The 18,827-nt window shown below is 35.4% G+C and overlaps 1 protein-coding gene and 2 long non-coding RNA genes across 3 annotated transcripts; 1 reads left to right on the top strand and 2 right to left on the bottom strand.

The window, feature by feature from the left end:
* The first annotated feature begins 6,764 nt into the window (after positions 1-6,764).
* On the top strand, positions 6,765-7,964 carry LOC126697932 (uncharacterized). Its single transcript, XR_007646309.1, has 2 exons — positions 6,765-6,829; positions 7,666-7,964. It is a non-coding gene; the product is annotated as an uncharacterized LOC126697932 (long non-coding RNA).
* Positions 7,965-8,219: 255 nt separating this feature from the next.
* On the bottom strand, positions 8,220-10,152 carry LOC126694209 (uncharacterized). The gene is made up of 2 exons (XR_007645657.1): positions 9,819-10,152; positions 8,220-8,585 (listed from the first exon to the last, which is right to left on the bottom strand). It is a non-coding gene; the product is annotated as an uncharacterized LOC126694209 (long non-coding RNA).
* Positions 10,153-13,624: 3,472 nt separating this feature from the next.
* On the bottom strand, positions 13,625-14,449 carry LOC126694140 (pectinesterase-like). Its single transcript, XM_050390221.1, has 2 exons — positions 14,125-14,449; positions 13,625-13,980 (listed from the first exon to the last, which is right to left on the bottom strand). The coding sequence occupies exons 1-2, from the start codon at positions 14,447-14,449 to the stop codon at positions 13,625-13,627; spliced, it is 681 nt and encodes a 226-aa protein (XP_050246178.1).
* Between the last annotated feature and the right edge of the window lie 4,378 nt (positions 14,450-18,827).

Here is an 18,827-nt window from a genome sequence, read left to right as displayed (position 1 = left end):
GCCCTGATGACAAAGAAAAGCAAGGGCAAAATCAGTACTAATTACAACTCTCTCTATCAATATTGATGAGCAACTAGGGACTAAAAAAATTAACATTTCTAGTATTTCAGTGATTAAATTCATGAGCTCACCCACCGCCCCATAGTTATGTAGAGAGGAAGTGCCATCTTATCCAAATGCTATTAAAATTGTATTTTCAGGATAAAAGATATAGCCATTTAAGGAAACGAACAAATTTTATAATAATTGATAATATTAATAATGTTATTTTTATTGTGTATCATACATCACACCATGTCAATAGGAGTAATAAAAAATTATATCCCTAGGCTGATTGGCATCAAAATGAGTAATGTGTTTCTTGTTTTCAAATTTTGGGTTTTATTTTTGATTGACATCCTAGTGCACATATAAGTGGACTGCACATGCCCTAATCTAACACAGTAGATACATTTTGTTTCCTTCACATGCACATCCTTAATCGGTCTCTTTCAATCTCAGACACATACACCATCATATGCATATTAATCACTTAGCAAGAAACTATTATGTCTCCTAAGAACAAGCTTACCAGCCGCCGTGTCTTGAGAAATAGTCATTATCTAGAGATATAGCAAGAGCAACAGCTACCGCTCTCTCTGACAGAGTCAGTGGACGAGCAACTTCCAACTCTTGTACCTGCCACCAAAGATTAGAGAAATGAATAAAATCATTAAAGGAAAATAATTCCTTTTTTGTTTCTTGATGTGGTACTCTACCATTGTAACAGGGTCAGTCTTGGAGCCAGGATCAGAACTCCCAAATCGGATCACATACTGACCAGCATTAGTAAAGATCTGCATTTCATCAAATTATATTTCAAAATTTGGGGCAAATTAGAATCGTAATCTTCCTCATCTACCAAATTGTAATCAGGATCACTTACAATACATGGCTCTACGAAGGAAGGGGCTGGTTGGTTAGGAACGTTTTCAATATGATTGCAGATTAAAAATGTTTAAAAAAATATCAACAACATAGGTTAGGTGATGAACAATCAACGCATGCGTTGCTCTGTGCATGGGTTCTCAATCAATGTGTAGATAATTTGATCCAAATGTTTAAATAAAAATTCTAAATCCAATGCAAAAAGCTCCAATAATATGTTAAATAAATTCATATTTATCAGGATAGTTGTTTATTTAAAAAAATAATTTTGAGAGACCTGTGCTATTGCTTTGCTGCCGCTGCGCTGCCCAGCCTCTCACACTCCCTAGTCTCACTTAGAAAGTTAGGCATTCTTTTTTTCAATTGTCTTGATCTTTAGTCACTTTTCTCTTCTTCTTTTTTTGGGGTAACTTGCCACGCAGTTGTGTGTTGTCAGTTGGCATGAGTTGGGAGTGTTAGAGGGAAGAGGGAAAAAATTTAGAGGGAAAGGGGAATTGTGGTCCAAGGGAGTTGGGAGTAGGGAGTGTTAGAGGGAAAAGTGAAAAAATTACGAGGGAAAGGGGAATGGTGTTCCAAGGGTTATAAGACTTTTTTTTTTTTTTTTTTTTTTTTTTTTTTTTTTATGTAGCGGTATGTGGTTTGAAGTTTATAAGGTTTAAAGTTTAAACAATTATAAATTTTTATAATAAACAATAATAAATAGGAGCATGTATATGAAATACATAGGTTAATTAATGAAATAAATTAGATACAATTCATAAATTGAATAGCTCCCCAAAATTAGATAATAAAAAAGATTATATGTCACAGGTTAAAAGAACAATATGAAATCTCCACAAGTGAGCTATATCAAATACTATAAAATAACAATATAGTTCAGCTATTAAATATTATAACAAATGATAGGATTGCTTATATGTAAAAATGGTTTAATTTGAGCTCGATTTGGCTGTTCAATTGAGCTTAAATTTCATCAACACCAATATTTTACCATGCTATGCAAATCCAATGGTTAGAATTGGAATCTAAATTGCTGCTTGATGGTTGCATGTTATGTACCCATACTTTGAACGATCCACTCTCACAATCAAACCATCCAATCGCACCCTAATTTCACCAATACCCATACTTTGCCATGCTCTTCCCATCCAATGGTTGGACTTTGAATTTGGTGCCATTTTCAAAACTATCAAATTCTAGACTCATGCCCCTGTAGGGCTGGCCTAAGGCCTACGCCTAATGCCCCCACCACAAAAGGCTCAAAATTTTATAAAATTATATATGTGTGTATGTGTATATGTATGTATGTATATATGTGTATGCGTGTGTGTCTATATATAATGGTTGTTTACCTTTTTTATTATCATTGGTGATACTAAGGATAACACAAATTTACTATAGGATTACAAATTGACATATTACCTATCACAAAAAAGAAATTTAAACATTCATAATTAGGTTGTTGAAGTTTATTGATTATAATCGTTTTCATATTATATTGTGAACATTTTGTAGTACCATTAATGCATTTTTCCTTTTCATTTCTATCAAGACTTTCAAAATACGAGACCAATAGCAACCTAACCCAATTGAAACCCTAAAATGTTTCAAAAAAATGTTATAAATGTGTTAAATCACCAATTATAGATTAATCTCTCTCTCTCTCTCTCTCTCTCTCTCTCTCTCTCTCTCTCTCTATTAAAAACAAGTAATAAAATTAAAAATTAGATTACAATTTAACTTAACTATACATTGTCATATATCCAAAATAAAGTATATTTTTTAATTGACATATATTTTTATTTTTTTAATTAAAATTTATGGTTCAACTATGATATTAAATTCTCTATATGAAATTAACATTAGTTAAGTTGGTATTATTCTTCAAATTAAGTATTTAATATTGTATCAAATTAACCTTGATTTGATTAGCATTAAATGATTTTATTTAATTAATATTTACATAATAAATGCTTCGCATGAATTTTTAGTCTTGGGCTCCAAATTATGTTGGGTCACCTCTGTGCCCCTATACCTATCCCCTAAGGAAAAACTTTGACTACCTTGACCACAAAATCTAATATACATCCTTTAAAATTTTGTTTAAAATCCATTTTTTTAACCTTGATTTTTGAAAAATCTCTTTTAAGTACAAGATACTAGTAGGCATCTCATGGATCACACATAAGAGTGATTGAGGTAGCCCAAAGTACTTCCTTTGAAATTTTGTTTTAAACCTAGTTTTTCACCAAATACAATGTACTTGGAGGTGTTCTTGTGGATCACATATGGGAGTGATAGGGGAGTTAACCCAAAGTACTTCCTTCAAAATTTTGTCTTAAATTCAATTCAAAGGTTTTCCATTTTTTAAAAACCCCATTGCAATGATTAGGACTCCCCCACCTTAAAACATGATTGGGATATGAAAAACATTGAGATTTTTATTTTATCTCAACAATAACCCTCGCAAGTCATGGGTTTTTAAAAAGAATTTAAAGTAAGGACATTTTCCCCCTCTGAAATCAATATCTAAGTACATGTATTATTCTAAATGCATGTATGATATGGGACATTTGTCCTCCACATTGGGCAAGTGTCTGGTTTAATCTATGTTGCACACATTTTGAAGGGACAATCAAAATTAGGTCTTGAATATGGTTAGGCCCCTAGTGATGAAAAAAATGAGGGTGAGTGAATTAAGATGCTTTGATCATGTTCATACGTGGGTAGCTTATGCATTAGTAAAAAAGAGCGAGTTGATTCAAGTTGAGCAATCAAAAAAAGGTTGAGGAAGACAAAAAATAACATTAGAAGAAATAGTAAAATATGACATGTCAATTAAAGTTCTTAATTTTTTTTTTTTGGAGAAAAATAAACAAACTAAAGTTAATTTCACCAATCATGATATGCCATATATTTGATTTTTTTTTTTTCAATTAAAAACTTTAGTTATTTTATAAAGTAAGTTAAATAAATACATAGCAAGTTTTGATTATAGGAACATAAAAAATAGTAGTACAAGGACTTATATTGGAAGTCCAAAACTTGTTACATAGTATGTGCAACTACTAATAATGTCATCACCATCATGCACCCTTGGTGTGGTGGTCATTTCACAAGTATAAGTACTTGTAGAGTATAGTGGGCGAGGGCCAGGGTCAGTCTCTTGGAGGGAGCTTCACACACATATACACTTAGATTAAGCTAAAGTAGAATTTCTATCTTGTATAAAATAAAAAATAAAAAATAATGTCATCAATAAATTTTGGACTTTATGTTTGTAGTTGCACGAATTTCATGACCCAAACCCTTTTGATCAGGCCCTGGCCCAAAGCGCAACACACAATAAATGTTTGTAGAGGATGGGTGAAAGAACTTGGCCTCAGTGAACCTGGTCGGACTTAGGTATGGAGAAGGTTGTTACAAGGATAAAAACACCAGAATGAATATTCCCCAGAAGCTTTTATTCCCTAAGTGATGAATACAGTTTTTCCGTTCCCTTCTTTGAGGGGCTCTATTACATTATATAGCTCTATTATTCTTATCTGAACCTTACACTTGTTGATCATCTAAGCCCCCACTTGAGCACCTGTCTTATCAGACACCTTTGTCATCCCCTTGTGAGTTGCAGTGGCCAAGGCATCAGGGGTCTTTTCCTCATTAATGCGGCCAAGAGGGTGGTTGTGACACATTTAATGTGACGGTAGCAGCTTTCCATGAGATATTTTGGGTTTTATTCTTTTTATATGCTTGGGGGATGAGCTGCAGTGGTAGGGGCAAGCTCTTGGCTTGGACTTCGTAGCGTCCGAGGAGAGGTTACTCCTCGGACAGGTTTCCTTTACCGTAGTTGGGCTTGAATAACGTTTTGGCTATGACTTCTCCTCGGACATGATGCTTTTCGGACGGGCCTGTGCTTAAGTAGCCCATTGTTTTGGGCCGGGCCCCACAATAGCCCCTCAAAACTCCGGTTTTTATCTCATTCCGAGGAGAAAAGCGGGGTTTTGATGTCAGTGAGAGGATGGAAGCGAAGAAGCCTTGGGGCGCGCGTGCGGGCACTTACTTTTGGACGCGCTACAATTTACGAGGCGCGGCCATTTACTTCCGGAGGTTTCTTGTCCCCTTCATCCAACGGTGAGACGTGGATCGAACGGCCATCATTATTTCTCGACTTTCTAGGCGAGGTCGATCTTTTCTCTCTCCTCCAGGCTATATAAGACGTCAGACAGGCTCCCCTCTTCTTTTCTTTTATCCGCTCATCAGAACAGAGATCTCCAGAGAACTCCAGCGCCCAGAAATCCTTAAGCACATCCTTCCTTCAGATCTTCATCGTCATTTTTGCGAGACGCCCTCCATAGAAGAGCTTTCCGATTCCCTTATTGGGCATTTGAGTAGATACCTATAAGTTCCATTCGCTTTGTCGCTTCGACTTCCTCCTCGGACTTTATTTTTCCCTTGGTCTTTATTTTCATTCTTCCAGTACGGCTCAGATGGGTAGATTCGAAAAATTAGTAAATACTCCGGCCGCTATGGAGGCCTTTAGGGCAAAATACCACATTCCCCCGGTCGTGGGGTTGCGGTACTGTCCTCTTGAGGGAATATTGACAGATAGAGGCGAGGGAGAAGTTGTTATCCCCATGATTGCTTTCATAGAGGGAGGGATGACACTTCCCATGCGTAGGATCACAAGGGAGTACCTGTCCAACCATAGGTTGACGCCGTATCAGTGTGCCCCTAATATGTTCAAGATACTAGGCTGTGTAGATGTCTTAGACGAGCGGTTGGATCTAGGCCTTACTTGGCACGACGTGGCTTATCTGTATGAGTGTCATCGCCTCGAGAGTGGCCTCGATAAGGGAGGGTATTATCTCAAATCCCGATCCGAGGTGGTTAGATTGATCTCCTGTCTTCCAGTCTCCAATAAGACCGTGAAGAATGATTTTCTTATTGCTTCGGAGGAGTGGTTCGACGGTATTCATTGTCCGACTAGGGCAGGAAAACCAGGTGCGGCGTCTTTAGGGCCAGTCCTTTTGGGGATAGGGTTTAGCATTGGGGGGTCATTTTTCTAGCTTTCCTCACACTTGGAGAATTTCATGCACTAACCCCATTGTTTTTGGATGTTTTGCAGATAAAGTTCACGTCGCTCCCCGGCTAAACTTCGTGAATGTGCCGGCGCTGAACTATCTTCTGAGGTCGGAGATTTACGTTGCCGAGGACGGACAGCTACGTGCGGCTCATCTGGTCCTGGGCTATCAACCTCTAAGCCGCTCCTTTCAAGCCGTTGGTCACGCCATAAGGGCTGGCAGTCCGAGGTTGGCTAGGATTGACGTATCCATAAACGGGCTCCTAGCTCCACATGATCTTCCCCCAGTCGTTCTACCCATTGTTCGGCATCCCCGTATAGCAGAGCAACTACCTCCTCTGGAAGAGCCTGGTGTTGCTGATCCAGTTGAGGGACACACCGAATCATCTCGTCTTTCCCTTGAGGAAGAAATAGACGAGTTTTACTTCGAGGAGGAAGTTCAGCAAGACCTCGTGGTTGAGCTTTCCGATCCTGAAGGAGAGCAGGACCGCAACTCCGTGGTCACTGGTCCAATTATTATAACCTGCTCGGAAGACTCCTCGGACGAAGAAGGAGGTGATATGGGAAAATCTCTGAGAGAGTTGATGTCCAGCCGAGGGAAGGGTCAGTCTTCGAAGGCGCCTGCCAAAGCGCAAACCCAGGACCCACCTCCTGTGAAAGAGGCGGTAGAACTAGAGCCACCGTGGAGCGGCGCTGAGTTCTTCATCCGGCGGTTGTCTCGCTCCCCGTAGGCCTTATCTTCAGGCCCTGGTACGTGCAAGTTTCTATCGGGGTTAAGTCCAGGATCCAAATAATCACAAATCCTTTCAAGAAATGAATAGGGTGAGTCCAGGTTTTTCTTTATTTTTATCTTTGAAAATGAAATTTTTAGATGTTTTGGCCCATGGAATTTTTGGCTGTGTAAAATTCTTTCCACTTTTTTTGGTTTTTTTTTTTTTAGTTCCTTTGATACTCGTGGATTTTTGTGATGATTATGGTTAGATATTGATCACATGATGTAGATTTAATGAATTTTGTGTTGGGTCTTTAGGATTCCATGGTTGATTGAGTTCTCAACTTAGGTTCATTATTTGTGCATTCCAATTGTTTGGTAAATTGTCCCAATGATTATGTGATATGTGCTTTCTGTTCAATCTGGTGGGGTTGTTGCTGGTAGATGCCGGAGTCTATGCTAATCCTTTTTTTTTTAAATCCAATTTGGCTTTAAATGACTTGGTTTTGTATTATTAGTCTTGCTGTTATGTAAGCTAGCAATATTTGTTTGAGGTGAGAAAGAAAAGGCATAAACGTCAAACTCAACCTGTACCTTGTTTTAATGACCTTCATTTTAATTAAGTCTAGGATTATATCACATGGCAGGGCAGCTTGAGGCTCCATGAGCTTCACTGGGCTGAGGAAATATTCAAAACATAGTTTATAGATTGAACATTTTATACACATATTTAGATTTGTTATTATGAACAAGAATAGGCAAATAAAAATAGTTTAATTATTGGGCTCTCCTTTTTTTTAGGATCAAAATGTTAGACCTGATGAAAAATTGAGTGAAATCTAAATGCTTGCTAATGACTTCTCTCATTGTATTTCTAATGACTTTATGGCCTTCACATGAATCACATCTAGTTTTATCTAATTTCTTTTTTAATTTTCTCAAACAGATGTAAGGGATCAAAAATGTGTTACAAGTTGTAAGTTGCAACCTTGACATCCGATTGGAAATGTAAGACTTCAATATACTCTAAAATAATTGGAGTTGCAAAGAAAGATGGAAAAGACCTGGGACTTGAGGAGAAATGCCAACCAATGTGTACTCAAGATTGTATCTTGCTTAGTTAAGTGTTCAATGCCAATGATGTAACAATTATGTGATGATAATTAAGTGTTAAAATGTATTATGAGAGGTGCAAGGATATGTAATAGTTTTCATATATGTAATGACTAGTTGTTTGTAATATAATTATGTATATATATATATATATATAAACTAACTCAAATTTGCATATGAATTGAAGGATATGCAATGTGGACCTTGTTTGTGATCATTTGTCCACAAACTATTTCGTTTTTCTTTTTTTGAGAAGCTATTTACTGTGTACAATTTTTGTTTTTGTTCTTTTTTTTTTTTTTCATTGATGTTAACAAAACACAAATTTACAAAAATAAATTACACATAGGTGCACATGTTTCTTTAATGATAAAACGAGAATTATAATTTGTATAAATTGCACATAGGTGCAGAATTTTTTTTTTATTAATAACAAAATGAGGATCATAATCTGCTCATGAATACATCTCACACAAATCACTAGTACATCATTGCCAAACTAATTGGCATATGAACAATCATTAGAGCACTTAGCCAAAGTTTCAAAAACATGATTCTAAACTAAAAAAAATTGCTTGATGTTGTGGACCACCCATTCTCTCCACTTGCAACACTTCTTTGAGTTGAGGATCTCTTGCACCATCAATTTTTGTGGCGGGAGCTTGCAATACTTGATCTCCTCTCTTGAGGAGATGATAATGCAACACTTGCAAATGATCCTTCCTGACCTAATGCATTACTTGTACAGGACATCTACCAGAAAGCAATTACACATAACACAAATGTAAAAAAACAAATGTAATGTTTAAAAGAAATAATCAATGAATCATTTCTAATATTTTTGAAAGAAATAATCAAGGAAAAAAAAATGTAAAACATCAATAAATCATATAGCAAGCTTAGTATTAGATGTACTAAATTATCCTATTGTGCATTTAAATTATAGCTAAAACCTCTAGTGTATTTCTGCCAAACCTGAAAAGTTTTACATAATCAAATAAGATTTTTTAATCAAATCTCAATTCATCATTAGTCAAAGGCGTAAAAAATACCAAGGTTAACTTCATAGTCTCTACTCACATATCTTCATTCCACCTTACATAACTAATGTTTTACTGAGTGTGTGCGTATATATGGGAAGCCAGTATGCTGGTGTATTAAGTGGTTTTCACAGTTTTAACATTCTATTCCTTTAGCCATACACATAGGCAAGGTTCTTCATTTGGACAAATTAAGCCTTTTGGTAACATATTATCAGAAATTTCACTTGACAAGGTTCTTCTACTGCCTATTACCACTTTCTATCTAGAAATTTTTGTGTATAATTCATCCAAATGGCACAAAAGAGTATGTTTACAAGAATTGTTTTGGTTATTCAGATATTTTACTGATGAACAAACATATTACATCTAGCAGAGTAAAGCTACTTTGAAACTCACAGTCCTTCAATGACAACCTAACAAAGATTGCTAGCTTACTTAACAACAAGACTAATAATACAAAACAAAGTCATTTAAAGCCAAATTGGGTCAGAGACAAGGATTAGCATAGACTCCGGCATCTACTAGCAACAACCCCACCAGATTGAATAGAAAGCACATATCACACAATCATTAGGACAATTTATCAAACAATTGGAATGCACAAATAATGAACCTAAGTTGAGAACTCAATCGACCACGGAATCCTAAAGACCCAACACAAAATTCATTAAATCTACATCATTTGATCAATATCTAACCATAATCATCACAAAAATCCACGAGTATCAAAGAAACTAAAAAACAAACCAAAAAAAAAAAAGTGGAAACTGGAAAGAATTTTACACAGCCAAAAATTCCATGGGACAAAACATCTTAAAATTTCATCTTCAAAGATTAAAATAAAGAAAAAAGTGGACTCGCCCTATTCATTGCTTGAAAGAATTTGTGATTATTTGGATCTTAGAGTAAATAAACCCCAACCTCGACAGAAACTCGCACATACCAGGGCTTGAAGATACGGCCTACGGACGGCGAGACAGCCGTCTGATGAAGAACTTAGCACCGCTTTACGGTGGCTCTGGTTCTACTGCCTCTTTCTCTCTCCTCTTCGCCGGTCAAAACTAGGTCTCTCCTCTCTCTTTTCTTTCTTTTGTGTAAATTAGTCAATTTTTAAATTTCACGTGATTCTCACATGCTATTCCATGAGTTTTTTAACGGGAAGCTAACTGAAGTATTAATTTGGCAGGAGTGTATAGTTTGGAGAGTAAATTGGCCAATAAAAAAGTTTAGGGGGTGTCTTGGCCACTAGTCCAAAGTTTAGGGGGTGTATGAGCATTTTTCCCAAAAAACTGGCCTTGTAGGGGAGACCATCGAAACACAATAATGATCTTCATGAAAATCCATGCTTATACTTATAAGAAGTGTGTTAGATGTTGTGAATTCCAGTTAGCTTAACTGGCAAAGTATCTAATGGTTGTATAAGAGATTTGAGGTTCTATTCCTACCTATACCAAAAACTAATTGGTGTCTGGGTTTGATGATAAAGAGCATAACTAATCAAAGGTTTTCCATTTTGATAGGTAAATTATAAATAATCAAATTCAACGAAGTGATGCTAGTCCAAACCTATAAGCATGCTTTTTCCCACCAAAATGATCGATGCTATCATAGCTAGAGCATTCATATTGGGTGTGTTAAATCACCCAAAATGCATGTACCTCTCAATATCCCTCTTATTAAATCAATTTTATGTGCACCTTCGTTTGCAATTCTTAAGCTTTGTCTACAAACTTGGGTGTAAAGTGGAAATATAAGTGTTATCTTTTGCTATTGGAACACATTAGAGTTATGGCTATATTTGTTTTGGGTATAAATAGAATTGAGAAAACATTTTACACCCCAATGCGTGTTTGGGTGCACATGTAAAATAAATTCAAACTGAAAATAATAAAATTTGACCGTAAAATAAGCCCCTTGCCCTGTAAATTGTTTTCACCTGAAGAGAGAAAGAGAGATCTCAAAGGGAAAGTGAACCTGAACAGAGAGAGAGAGAGAGAGAGAGAGCTTGAACCTAGGACAAGATCAACACCGCCGCTGCCCTCTAGTTCGGAGCATTATCATCTCGTTCTTGTCATCGCCGCCCTGTAGATCGTCTCCTCTTCCTCTTGATCTCGTCATTGTCGCCCTCTAGATCAACCTACCTATGACCGATCTCATTGTCTTTACTTAAAGATCGTTGCTACCGCCTCAAGATCGACCTACTCATGATTGATCTCTGTCTTTTTCTCGTTCTACCTCTCTCTTTCCCTCAGTCTCCCACTCATTCTTCCTCCCTTTCTCAATTTAACCAAATTGAGAGTTTAATGAATGGATTTGTTTTCATTTTTGTTTCTTTTAAGTTTATATATTGAAATTTTCTATAATAAAATTTGTTTGGAAGCTGAGAAAATGTGAGAAACTAGTAGAAAAATAACATTTTCAGAATGCAACAAAACACCTAAAAATATTTTCCAAAGCAGTTTTTAGAATACAAGCAAGCATTTGAAAATATTTTACTTTCCTTTTACACTCGGAAAATATTTTCTATGCTGCCAAACACAGCCTATATTCTTCAAGACTCCAACAATCATCCACATGAAAATTGCATGTTGAGCTTTTCTTCTTACATCCATGCCTCTCTAAGTTGAAACAATATCTTATTGCCAAAGAAGCATTTGAAGCAATACATTATTGCAATAAAATTTGGTACTGAAATTTCCATTACAAAATTGTTTTCATATTTATTCAATGAGAAAAAAAATTAAAACTAAAAGCTCAATATGCTATAGAATTCTTATATTTAAAAAAAAAAGAAATATTTTGTATTGAAAGTGGTGTCATGTTTAATATAAAAATAACAAAATTCTCGATTGTTGCAATGAATGATATTTACTTGTACCAAAATTAAGAAATTGATTTGACACATAACACAAAATTAAACTTTAGTTTTTGAATCTTGTTGGATTTTTTCTCAATTTTAACTATATATATATATATATAAATTACTAAACAATTTTTTTATTAGTGCTTGTTTAGGTGTTTATTATTTTCCATTAACCTTATACAAAAATTTAAATTCATTTTAAAATTGTTTTAATTTATTCATAATTTTTTAGTCAATTCTCCATGCAATAGATGACATTTGGTCAGTTCGCAAAGCAATATATCCTACGGGATAAACACAATAGAAGTCATGGATTGAAACAGTGTGAAAGTTCAAAAACGTGTATAAACACCCTTGAACGTTTAGACCCCCAATATACAAATTACCAATACAAGCTTTAAATCAAACAATTAATGTGCGGAACATGAACAAAAGCTTAATACAGAATTGGTAAACAATCTAAGCCAATTAAAAACACATCCACAGCAGAAAATAAAAGGCAAAGATAAAGGGAAGAGAGATGCAAACACAAGGACAACACACGATGTGTTATCGAAGAGGAAACCGAAGCCCTCGGCGTAAAACCTCTCCGCCGCCCTCCAAGCGGTCAATAATCCACTAGAAAATGTAGTTGGGATACATGAACAGCAATAGACCCTCCAAGCCTAATCTACCCGATGTACCTAAGCCCTCCAAGCTTCTTGCTCCAACGAGGTTGCGCCGAACCTTTTTCTTTTCTAGCTTACCGGATTCCGCTACTAGACCGTAGCATCCGCCATCCTTGGCATCCTCCAATGCTTCCCAAAGCTCCAAAAACACTCAACACTCTAAATTGGTGTGGGTAGTGTTTGGATAGAAATCTCCTCTCAATAGGTATGACAATGAGAGAGGGAATGAGAAGAGACTACAAAGGTTTCTCTCTAAGAATGAGTAGCTCTCTCTAATTGGGTGGGTGTTTTGAAGAAACCTCTCTTAGGGGTTTTTCTTTCTGAATAGCCACACATATCTTGTGGGAATGAGGGGTATTTATATTGGTGTGAGAATGGAATACGAAGAGTCAGTTTTTTCCAAAAAACAGGGCTGGCTGGCGACTTGACCTGGCGACTTGACTGAGTCGCGAGTTCAAGTCGCGAGCTAACTTAATGGCCAGTCTAGATTTTTGTCGTGTAGTGCTCTAGGTGGCGTGACTGTTCAGCTCCCCTGCATGCTCTGCACGTGAGCAACTTTTGGCGGCTTGCAAGCCGCGAGCCACCCGCGAGTCCTAGCCGCGAGTCTCTGCTTCACTGCACTGTCTTGAGCATTTCTTCACACTCTCTCACACACTACCCTTACATGATTCCCACCTAAATACAAGGTTTCTAAGTGCTATATTACAAGCAAATTTGTCATGGAATAAAGCCAACACATGGTTGATTAAATTCAACCTTACACAGTGAAATAAAATCTGCATGGAGTCACAGTGTTGCATCGAGTTAGGAAGGACCAAATTCTTTACATATATGATTTCTTTAATTGACATTTGTTTTTTCAATACATACAAAATTTAATTTATAAAACCACCAACAAAAGGAACTCCCACACTAGGCAGCCACTGGGTACCATTAATAAAATTTTCAATAGTAAAGTGTTTAATCTCTTCAGAATTTTTGGCAATATGATACCCAGGCCATTTAACTCTTCCTATTGTATTGACTTCTGGGCCCCAGTTAGCATACTCCACATGATGCAAAGTGGATAAGCTTTTCTTGTCATTGTTCGGAAGCCATCCTTCAAGATCAATCAATTTGTCAAGGAAACATTCCATGACAATGGTTTGTGAATAACTATACCACGGCCTGCCTAGAAATGTTTTGATTTGTGGGTAAGGTTGAAGACCTTTGTCAGCCTTAATGGAGCAATTGTGTAGCACTATTCCTGTATCTTCCACTTGTCCATGACCCACGACCTTGGGCTGTGATCATATTCACAGTGCCTTTCGTACGCTTCCTCACGTAAATGTCACAGTTTTGTAAGACAACTCGTGAATTCCCAAATATGAAATCTACTGTGCCATAAACTTCACATTCTCGGAAAAAATGGATACCATATGCTGTCAATAAGGTATCTTGGTATCCTTGTATGGAGCATTCGTAAATTGCAATTTGGTCACCGGCTACTCTTAATGCCACGGCTTGGCCACCATTAGGTCCTGCATTGTTCACAAATTTTGTACCTTTAACAAACACATCATTGGCGCTAATATCTAAATGAAGAAACATAAACAAAATAATTAGTATGTGTTTAAAAAACAATCGCTTAAGAGATATTTACAACGTTGCATGAAAAAATCAATAAATCAAATTAAAAAAAAAAAAAAATTAAGACTAATATGAGAATAGAAGCTTACCCACGGTAGCTGATCCTGAAGTTCCGTAACCTTGTTTCACAGTTTTGTTAAATTGAACAATGGTCTTCTCCATGCCTTCTCCAATTAAAACTAAATTAGACTTATTTTGAGCTATGTAGACTGCTTCATTATATGTACCTTTTTTGATAAAAATAACATATGGATTGTTACGACCCATCGGAATCTTTGATATGGCTTCGTTAATGGTGCTGAAGTTGCCACTGCCATCAAAGGCAACTGTGACATTGGGCTTGTAAGAGTGAGCATTGACACATGAGATGAATAGAGTTGAAAAAAAAGCTAGGAGAATAGTATGTATTGCCATAGAAGCTAGAACCTTATCTTTTTTGATACAAAAGAAGGAAGAGGAGGGGGTGGGGGAGCTAAACAAGGAATCAAAAACACAAACTAGAGCTTTAAAAAAAAAAAAAAAGTACTGATTGCAAGTATGAAATTCAAGTGCTCTATTTATAAGTTATAACCTAATATATAGATGTACCATAATTTAAATTTAACCATGGTACAGCTTATTAGTTGTTGTAATTAACCTACCAACCAATTCCTTGGTGTAGAGGGCTTATTTCATTTGGTTTGTAGTTTAGCTTAGTGGTTTATATGGTGCTAGCGGTTTGATTTGGTTTTGTTGTGGTTGATAATGGCAGTGCCCAAAAAGTGTGAATTCTTAGCCATGGGTGGACACAATTATGGGTGCTTGGAGGTATTATGTTGTTGGGACTGGTTTATTTTTAGTGCATGTATGTGTATGTTGTGTAACATGTAACATGGAAATGAGAAATCCTATTAGAGAAATATGCAATTATTATTATTTTTTTTTGGGACAAAGAAATATGCAATTATTAAGCATTAACTTTGTCAATTGTCATGCTAAAAATAACTTATAATAGTTGTCATCACAAAAATCTACTTTAAAACAATAAATTGAAGTTGAACGTGATAAGTAATTAGCGCCACTTCATCAATCATACTAATTGAATGTAATAAATAACTAACACCCCTTCATCAATTATACAAAACAAAACAAATGTAATGGTCAGATATGTATGACAGGGTCTACCGATTGTTAAAAATCAACCAAAAATAATAATAATGTAAATGCATTTGAGTGCACCCAAATTGAACATCGCCACAACTTTTCTTTATTCATTCGCATTTTTGCTTAAATTGATTAACACTTATAGAAATAGCATTGCTTGAGTCAGTTGAGTGGATCTAATAATTGCAAATTTGCAATTATTAGGTTAAATTCACATCTCTCTTTAATACCTTGAAAAAATAGACAATCTTATAAAGTCTTTTAAAACATAACGGATAGATGGATAGATTAAGTGATTAACACATCAGTGCACATATGTCATGGGTGAGATTTAAATGAAAATACAAAACTTGCTAACATGAATTTATCAAAATTTAATTGTTTTATTTTTATCTTCATTATGTGAGATAGGCTACAAGAAAAAATCTCTATTGCAATAAAACTATTGCAACAAAAAGAAACTTTAGTGGCAATAGGAACTTACTTATTTTGTGAAGTTATTTTTGTTGCAATAGTGACTTGAAAGCACTAATTTATTGCATTAGTGTAAATATAGTTGCAATAACTTTTAAAGATCTGTTGCAATAGCAATATTGCAGTGCTGATCCCCTCCCACTTGAAAACATTTCCCCAATTTTCCCTATATCAATGTATTCATGGAGATTCTAGTATCAAATAAGCCTATTAATTTTATTTTTATTTTTATTTTTTTGACCCTATATCCCCCACTCCTTCAAAGTGCTATTGGGTTTGTGGATGTGCTTTGATGTATCATGGACTATAAAGCTTGGTTTTAATGGGAGGATCTATTGAAATTTTTAGTGGAATTGGGCAAATGCATGAATACACTAATTTTTACTCTCGTCGTAATATTTAAGTAAAAATGTAATAGACTTGAATATGCATATCAAGAAAATTGGCTTTGTATTATAAATATTTTGAATTTAATAGAGAATTATAAGGGCAAGGACAATGTACGTATAAACATTAAATCAGTAAAATACTTGATTTTGTAGTTTGATTTTGTTTTTCTAAAAAATTACTTAATATAGTTTAGTGGGAACATCATAATTGATCCTATACTTTTCAGGAAAAAAAAATATTATAGACCTACCTCTTACAACATATGTGAATTCAGCACGTGATCCCACAACTCACATAGTGTGAGAGGGTACTCTCATAAAACCATCTCATAAGATACCATATCACTTTTGAGGGGCAAAGAACCATTAACCCATCTTAGATTCTCTTCTAATAATAGTGTCATACTAGAGAGGAATTATTTATGTGTAAACTGTGGTGACCAGCTAACCATCTACCAATTTAGTCATTAGTTGTTGAAACGTAAAGGCTAGAAACGAATTATGTCATTAGTCACTATCATATCCCACACTACAAGGTTTTTTTCCCCCTCTTCTTTTCAATGTTAAAACCATTAGTTGTTGAAATGTAAATGCTAGAAACTAATTATGTCATTATCCCCGAATTTTCCCATCTCAATTCCTTTGACAAAATGGGCAGAGCCCTCTTCTTCCATCATCTCCAATGATTTTTTTGAAATTTGACTTCATGCTGTAGATTGCATATATGATCAACTGAATTGACCCAAACACAAAGTCTGTAGCATTTGCTCTCTATCTTGTATTGTTCTCCTTGTTTCACAAGAAATTAGTGGTTGTTGACTTGTTTATATTTCACCACAATTTCTCGTTGTTACTCTTTTAATTGTGCTTTCCTGATCTCTCTCTCTCATGGGAAATAATGAAAATTGGCAATGGGTCCCCTGTGCAAACCCAAAAAAGGGTGAGGGTTCGGCCCAAATGAGTCTAGCCCAAGAAGTGCGATCCCATGGTGCCCTACAGAGCAATTACCTCTACAATCGTAATTATTTAATCATTTATTAATCCTTACAAATTTTTATTCAATTCTTATATCTACGTTGAATTATAGAAAACAAGAAGTAAACAACTAGAATTTCCTTCCTCTTTGAATTGTTATAATTTCTTTTTTGATTAATTTGAATATTTTTTAGAGTCTTTCTATCCTTCAAACTTGGATCAAGCAAGTAAAACGAACTAATGATTTGAATGAGATATAATGATACATGATTTTTTTACATGAATTGAAATAAAATTGGTTATATTTTAGAAATAAACTGTAAAATTTGACTACCCTTTGGTAAGTGCATAATAAGCAAAATTGGTAGGAGGTATCCACGGAGAAGTTGATAACATCAAAGATGAACTGGAGAAGTTGACTACCCTTCTTCCTCAAAGACACATAAAAGGGCCGCAGCTGAAGGAGACATGAGTGAGGGTGTCAAAACTTGGGTGAAATAGCAATCGACTTGTACTTGATTCACGTGGCACTACATGATCCTCATCCGCGTGGCTTCCATGATTTCCTCCAGAAACCACTCACTTAATCAAAATATTAATACCCCGCCATAAGATAGCTGCTGAGATTCTAAACTTGAATAATACAAAAGTGAAGACACTTCCAAACTCCATCGGAAAGTTCGAGAATTTGGAGACTTTGGTAATGTCGCAAACACTAATACGGGAGATACCAGTTACAATCCACATGCTTCATAAGCTACGTTGTCTTGTAGTCCACTATGTTGATGCCAAGATGGAAATGAGTGTTAATATTGTTAGAGGAGTTAAATTACATTGGAGTATTGGATGCTTAACAACTCTATATTAAATAGTATGAGGTTGTTCATATGGTTTTGTTCTTTATTTTGGATCACTGAAAAGGTGGAAGATACTGATTTTGTGAATATTGACATATGTGTAAATGAAAGTTCAAATTGATTGACATAGGCTACAACAACTGACCTCCTAAAAAGGTCCTACAAGGTGTTTGTCAAAATGCTTGACCAATTAGATTTGGTTACATGTAACATCAATCAGGCCGCTCTCATTGCCTCTTTGAGCCCAACCCAAGGGAGTTATGTTATGACTTTATGAACATTCTATTTTTTTGCTGAGACTCTGACTTTATGACTTTATGAATGTTCTATAGTTGTCATTAACTAAGCATATTTTATGCACTATAGCTATTAAATTTACAATGCAATTTTAATTCAACTATACTTTTGGGTGGTCAGATGAATTTAGTAGAGGCTAATGGTGCACTTTTGCTAAGCATACTTTTAGTGGTTGTTTTGGTCTTATTTTAGTGAATAGTAAATTGCATTGAGGAGAATGTAACATAATACGATCTTTTGAAGACAGCTTCAATGAGGAGAATGTATTTCAATGTTCTCCCCTATTTGCTTATTATCCATTAGAATGGCCTCTTTAAATCTAATAGCTGATAATGGTTAGTAGTCTGGACCATTCATGGATAGATTTGCTTCTCTTTAAAATTAGATTGTATGAGAGAAATTGATTTTGAACTATATAAATGGGTACTGAATTATATAAATGTTATGTAGCATAATTTTGTAAAATACTACACTTATTCTTAGTAGTAAATTTACATACATTTTGATCGATTTGTCAACCTTAAAAACATTTTCTTAATTCTCTAGAAAAAGCTAATCTTTTGATTTTTTTCGATTGCTCTATCATATTGAAGAAAATACCAAATATGCTTGTTGATTGGGCAAATCAGGGAAGTCAATTAGGCAAAGAAGGAATTC

The sequence above is a fragment of the Quercus robur genome, chromosome 8, assembly GCF_932294415.1.
Source record: "Quercus robur chromosome 8, dhQueRobu3.1, whole genome shotgun sequence".
Lineage (NCBI taxonomy): Eukaryota > Viridiplantae > Streptophyta > Magnoliopsida > Fagales > Fagaceae > Quercus > Quercus robur.
This window is presented reverse-complemented; position numbering and strand designations above follow the sequence as displayed.

Coding starts and splice junctions, on each gene's coding strand:
- LOC126694140 (XM_050390221.1), bottom strand. CDS start 14,449: ATGGCAATACATACTATTCTCCTAGCTTTTTTTTCAACTCTATTCATC. Junction 13,981..14,124: donor TTCAGGATCAGCTACCGTGG/GTAAGCTTCTAT, acceptor TTCTTCATTTAG/ATATTAGCGCCAATGATGTG.